Here is a 6858-nt window from a genome sequence, read left to right as displayed (position 1 = left end):
TGGCCTCTATTCCTCGACTGCTTACCATATAGCCCAAGAACTTGCCCCCTCCGACCCCAAATGTGCATTTAGTTGGGTTGAGCTTCATCCCGTATGTTCGCATGATGGCAAAGCTTGCTTCGAGGTCGTGCAAGTGTTCCTCCGAGCGTCGGCTTTTAACCAACATATCGTCAACATAGACCTCCATTGTTTTCCCTATTTGTTCTCTGAACATTCTATTAACGAGCCTTTGGTACGTTGCACCTGCATTTTTCAGACCAAACGGCATTACGTTATAGCAAAATATACCTTGTTCAGTTACGAACGATGTCTTTGTGCGGTCTTCCTTAGCCATGCGGATCTGGTGGTAACCCTGGTAGGCATCCATCATTGAAAACAACTCGTACCCTGCGGTCGCATCTACCAACTGGTCGATTCTTGGTATTGGGAAAGGATCTTTGGGGCATGCCCTGTTTAAGTGCGTAAAATCGGTGCACATCCTCCATTTCCCAGCAGCCTTTAGCACCACCACCACGTTTGATAACCAGTCCGTATAACGGACCTCAGAAACGTATCCCGCCTTTAACAGCTTATCCACTTCCTCTTGGATGATCCGATTTTTTTCAGACCCGAACGCTCTTTTTCTCTGCTGGACGGGTTGCGCCTTTGGATCTAAATTCAACCGGTGCTCAATGATTTCAGGACTAATACCTTTGAAATCGGAGGGGCTCCAGGCAAACATGTCAGCATTGCGACGCAGGAATGCGATCATCATCATCTCGAATTTTTTCTCCATGCTTGCCCCAATCTTTGTTCTTTTGGATGGGTCGCCCTGTACCAACTCGATCTCCTTGTGTTCATCCACTGGTTCTATTCTCTCCTCATTCTCGATGAAAGTTTCATCCAATTTCCTCTTTTTATCTGTTGCATCCTTTTTTACAAAGGTTGTAGCATCGTCTGGCTTCCCCTTGATCGCATGTGACCTCTCCAACTCTGGCGTGTGTAGGGAATTTCATTTTTAAGTGATACGTGGATACAATGGCCCTGAAAATATTCAAGCCAGGTCTTCCCAGAATAACATTGTAAGCAAAAGGGGTGTTGACCACGAGAAACTTTACCGTAAGAGTTCTTCTTCTGGGTTCGTCTCCGAGGGAAACGGGCAATTCGATTGTTCCCAACGAGTCCACTTCACTGCCTCCGAAGCCCACCAATGGCGAACTCATAGCACCCAACCTGGCTTCTCCTAAGCCCATTTTGATTAAAACTTCCTTCAAATAATGTCCGCAGAACTTCCGTTGTCAACCAACACCTTATGGACAGTGAAATTGGCTATGTCCATTTTAATTACCATAAGGTCATTACCGTCTCCGATCTTTCCCTTTACATCCTGCGCACCAAAGCTAATCTCTAATTCCTGGGATATGTTCATTACCTGCCTGCTTGTCATGGTGCCCGTCCTCCGTTCTGCTTTCTTCCTTGCTCTATTTGAATACCCCATCTCGGATCCTCCCGCTATCATGTGTATGACGCCTTTCATGGGCGCATTCTCCCGGTTATTTTGCCCTGCAACGACCCTACCCTCTACTCGTCTCAATGGGCTCCGAGATCTGCTGTGTCGACCCCTGTCGGGGTAATCCTTTGATACTAAATCCTTGAAATACCCTTGGCGGACTAACCGCTCAATCTCATCCTTAAGCTGGTAGCATTCTTCTGTGTCATGCCCCCGTTCACGGTGGAATCTACAGTACTTGCTCGAATATTTCTTGGCAGGGGTAGCCCTCGTGGGTTTCGGCCATCTAAGTACATCCTTCCTTTTCACCATGAGCAATGCCCTTGCCCTCGTGGTGTTGAGTGGCGTGTATTTATTGTACTTTTGTGAATAGTGGGGTTCTTTGTTTCGCTCAGGCCTAGATCGCTTGTCATCCTTATCGTCGCGTCCCCGATCTCTTCCATATTCGACCCTCCATTCGCCATCTTTCATGGCGTTCATTTCTTCTTCGTCTATGTACTTTTGCGCCAGATTCATAAGTTGCTCCACATCAGATGGGGGATCGCGAGCTAACGCGGAAGGAAATGCACCCTTCTTCAATCCGTGGATTAGGATGCTGACCATCATATCTATTCGTAAGTCTGGTACCTCCAGTGTTTCATTATTGAAACGTCCCATGAAACTCTTCAGAGTCTCGTCGTTGCGTTGTCTTATGGTGAATAGATGTGTCGCTGATCGTTTCTGCTTCCTTTTACTGGCAAAATGGAAGGAGAACTTCTGTATGAGTTGCTCGTGGGACTCCACGCTTCCTGGCGGCATGTTCGTGAACCACTCCTGGGCTTTTCCTATTAAGGTCGTGACAAATAGTTTAGCGTTAATGGGGCCTGACTGCCCGTATAGGTTCATTACCATATCGAATGCCGCGAGATGTTCGGCGGGATCTTTCATTCCATCGTACTTCGGTAGGTCCGACATTCTGAAGTTTGGAGCCACGGTTTCTGTCAGGATTTGATTACAGAAGGGTGAATTCCGGTGCTGGGATAATATCTCCCCCCTCTTCTTCAGTTCGTCAATCTGGTTTCCCAGTTTTGCGATCTGTCTCGACACATTGTCAACCTCTGCACGCGAGATTGCCGGTCCCCTGGCTTGGCTCTTATCTCGGCTACTCGATCCTACCTCTGAAGGTTGACGCTTACTTCTGTCCCTTCCACTGGCACCTGATGCTTTGTCTTGTTCCTTTTCTCCGAACAGCCTCCTCCTAGCCCCTTCTCCTTCAACCGGAGTAGCGATCCTACGCTCATACGCCACAATGGCCTTTCTCCCAGCTTCTTCCATTAATTGTTGTAATTCCGTTTTCGTGAGTTGAACTATGGGTTCGGCGGTTCCTATCGTGGTATCCAGCCCAAGAATGTTCCTCCCCGATTCTCCTTCCATGCTTTCAAAATCGTTCCCACAGACGGCGCCAAATGAAAGTGCAAGGGAAGTCTATCGAATCCTCTCAGTGATCGAAACCTCGACCCACGATCCGACCTCGTCCCTCGAACTGCAATTCCTGAGAACACAAAGGGAACGGTTAAGCCAGCCGGGAGTGTTCCCGACGAAGTCTCTCCGACGCTCAAGTCAATTCCTAGGCCAAAGGCACGTTGATAGAGAAAAATATGCGTCAGACTCAAAGTAACCTTACCTCCTCTGAATTCCGTTTGCAGTTCTTATGTGTCACCGGGAGGTGCATTTGGTAAATGCTAATATCCAGGTTGAGAGCTTAAATCATGTACTAAATCGTAGCCAAATGCTGTTATGGCAGCCATAAACCTCTCCATGCGAGCATTAGGTGGGATCTTGGAATCCTTCCATAGAGGCTCCTTAATTAATGCTACTCCTTAATTAGTGTGAGGGGTATATCTGTCTGAATACAAAAATCCCCTCATCAAATTCTAGTTCCATCTCCAATCTGAATGTTGTGGAAGTTTCAATACGGGTCATGAAGAAATGACATAACAGTGCGTTAATTTATTGTAATCTTCTACAATTGAAAAGTCAGAAAAGAAAATATTCCACATAAGTTTTGGTCATAAATAAAAATGAATTATGGATTTTGAATTTACCTGTGCAAGAACTAGATCATTCCCATGGCAGCTGAATAGTATAAATGTTGCAACCTCTTTTAAAGAGCGGAAGTTGTGAGTGACTTTGTCATGAATATAGTACTATCGCATGAGAATTTTGATTGAAAAATATTAGTTATACTACAGTAATTTTGATAACTAAAGGATTACAAGTTATTTATGTAAAATTTTAAACAATTATTACCTTGTCACTTGTATTTGAGGCATTTCGCTTTCTTATATGTAGTATCCAACCCTCTAGTCGTTCTTGCAGAGATAACTTGTATCTTGGTTGGATTTTTATAGATTCAATAATTTCCGTTAGAGGGACCAAGTCTTGTTGGAGAGGGAGTTTCTTCACTTTAATGTCCAAATTTTCTTCATTATTTTGTACAATTTTGTGCTACACGTCCCTTTTCCTGCTTTAAATTGAGATATGTATGTTATAGAATAGACGAGTTTATTTTATAAATTATAATATCAACTTTTTGAGATAAAGAAATGTTAATGTGTGTAATAGCAAAATTGCACATGCTTGCACAGTAATTTACAATGTTGTTTCTTTTTAGTGCATGAGGGTACAGATAATTAAAATAATTGAATAAGTTTTCTACAAACAAAGTGTTATATGAAGAGTATAGAACAAACAAAAAATTATCAATAGCATAATAAAATTGATTTATACAAGCCTAATCTAATTTGTAGTTGGGCAACTATATCAAACGATTCTAGAAAGAACAAAAGATGTTCGAATTCAAAATTTTCTATTTTATGGTAAATATTGACAAAATAGTAGAAAAAGAATAAAGAGAGATTCGACTGGCTATAAATCAATTATTGGGTTGTTTAAAGCACAGGCAAAGATCTCCAACTCTTCATCATCCATTTGATTTTGATTACCATTGCCCGTCTCTGATGGAATGCCTATTAAAATAAGAGCATATAACAAAGATAAGTTAAAATTCAACCAAACTAAAACCAATTATTTTTTTAAGAAATGATATGCTACATACCTTCTATTTTCTTTTCGATCTCACTGACAATTTGGACATTTTTTATATTAATTCTAGTTCCATCTTCAATCTGAATGTTGTGGAAGTTTCAATACGGGTCATGAAGAAATGACATAACAGTGCGTTAATTTATTGTAATCTTCTACAATTGAAAAGTCAGAAAAGAAAATATATCCACATAAGTTTTTGTCATAAATAAAATTGAATTATGGATTTTGAATTACCCTGTGCAAGAACTAGATCATTCCTCTGGCAGCTGAATAGTATAAATGTTGCAACCTCTTTTAAAGAGCGAAAGTTGTGAGTAACTTTGTCATGAATATAGTACTATCGCATGAGAATTTTGATTGAAAAATATTAGTTATACTACAGTAATTTTGCATAACTAAAGGATTACAAGTTATTTATGTAAAATTTTAAACAATTATTACCTTGTCACTTGTATTTGAGGTATTTCGCTTTCTTATATGTAGTATCCAACCCTCTAGTCGTTCTTGCAGAGATAACTTGTATCTTGGTTGGATTTTTATAGATTCAATAACTTCTGTTTAAGGGACCACGTCTTGTTGGAGGGGGAGTTTCTTCACTCTTATGTCCAATTTTTCTTCATTAGTTTGTAGAATTATCTTATACATGTCCCTTTCCCCTGCTTCAACCTGAGATATGTATGTTAGTGGAATAGACGAGTTTATTTTATAAAGTATAATATCAAGTTTTTGAGATAAAGAAACATAAATGAGTGTAATAGAAAAAATGCACGTGATTGCACACTAATATCTACTTTTGTTTCGTTTTAGTGCATGAGGGTTAGAGATAATTAAAATAATTGAATATTTTTTTTACAAACAAAAAATTATCAATAAAATATTAAAATTTTTTATTTGAAAGCCATAAAATGAGATAAAGATGACTTCAGTACCTAGAAGTTGTAAATTAAAATATCAAAAGAATTTCTAATTTTCATGTGCATTTGATTATATAAACCAATCACACTGCACATCCAATGAAAAGTGTCACATCCTTTGAAGATTGCATATGTTACAACATTATGTAGTCTTTATAAAATATATAATGGATTATACAATAGCTTTGGTTTCAATTTAGTCTTTTTCTTACTTTCTTATCATAACTCTGTATCGTAACTTATGTCTTGAGACAATATCAACATACATCTCAAGCAATAAAACATGAAAATAGTAATGAAATCTAACCTACATTCAGTTTACAATTTTCTTACCATATTGATTTGGTAAAACTATATACCATGATTAACCTAATTTATCACATAAATATTCATTAGCTTAACGAGAGTCACATTACTTAGTGTGCTTGTTGGAGCGACATATTTTACATTTTTTGTTTAAATTCATTTTCATCTATTGCGATTAATAGATACACTACCTGAGAGAATTATTTATAATGCTTTAAGTATAGGAAAAGATGTTTCAACATTTCCAACTTCCATTTTATTTCAGCATTGTTGTTTTCCATCATAATTCAATAACTTGTTATTATATAACAAAAATGGAACAAACGATCAATCTATCAGTTCACAATCTATTGGTATTGAAGTAATACTTTAGTTTACAATTGAAATAAAATATGTCTATAATAGAAACTGATCAATTTTAGTAAAGAGCTTTCTCACGTATTGCCTTGCAAACTTAATTAACTAATTCTAAGAAGAATATCTTAAAATTTCTTTACATAAAAGATATATATCTATTGGTTATAGTTATTAAATATATTAAAAAAATAGTTTATGCATGAACTAATAAATAATATATGAGTTCTTGATTGCAAAAAGTTCACCATATTAACTTAGATATTATCACAAATATTATAGGTAGCCGTTAGCATGCACCATTTGATATTATCTATCTAAATTCATAATATTAGCCGAAGCTACCACACGTTAATCGTTAATGAGATCACTCAAGTGATTTAAATTTCAAATATATATAGAAATAAATCTGAATCGAAAAGTGCACATACCTGGTGCATTTCAAGAATATAATTGCAGCCTTGTTGATGATGTCGGAAAAGTCCAAAAGAGACCTTCCAAGTGCCTTGTACTACACACCTGCCTCGACTTCTCTTTTTAATTGAATGTCTACTGCTTGATTCAGGTAGATCCTGTACGAAAGAAAAAGAAGCACATTATAATAAAAAGAGCCTCAACTAAGCCAAAGATAAAATTAAAAGTGTAGGTATATTAGATAAAAGAGATAAATAGACTCAATAGCCAATTAGTCAGAAGTGGCCCTGTACG

The 6858-nt window shown here is 38.0% G+C and overlaps 1 protein-coding gene across 1 annotated transcript; it reads right to left on the bottom strand.

The window, feature by feature from the left end:
• Window positions 1-1249: 1249 nt before the first annotated feature.
• Window positions 1250-2902, bottom strand: LOC148785004 (uncharacterized). Its single transcript, XM_088875665.1, has one exon. The coding sequence runs from the start codon at window positions 2900-2902 to the stop codon at window positions 1250-1252; it is 1653 nt and encodes a 550-aa protein (XP_088731791.1).
• Between the last annotated feature and the right edge of the window lie 3956 nt (window positions 2903-6858).

Source organism: Sesamum indicum, linkage group LG11 (assembly GCF_026168435.1).
Source record: "Sesamum indicum cultivar Baizhima isolate 11 linkage group LG11, ASM2616843v1, whole genome shotgun sequence".
Taxonomy (NCBI): Eukaryota; Viridiplantae; Streptophyta; class Magnoliopsida; order Lamiales; family Pedaliaceae; genus Sesamum; species Sesamum indicum.
The sequence above is the reverse complement of the archived record's forward strand: the minus strand, read 5'-3'. Positions and strand labels throughout refer to the sequence as shown.

Bases quoted from the DNA above. Each gene is read 5' to 3' on its own strand.
- LOC148785004 (XM_088875665.1), bottom strand. From the start codon at position 2,902: ATGGAAGGAGAATCGGGGAGGAACATTCTTGGGCTGGATACCACGATA.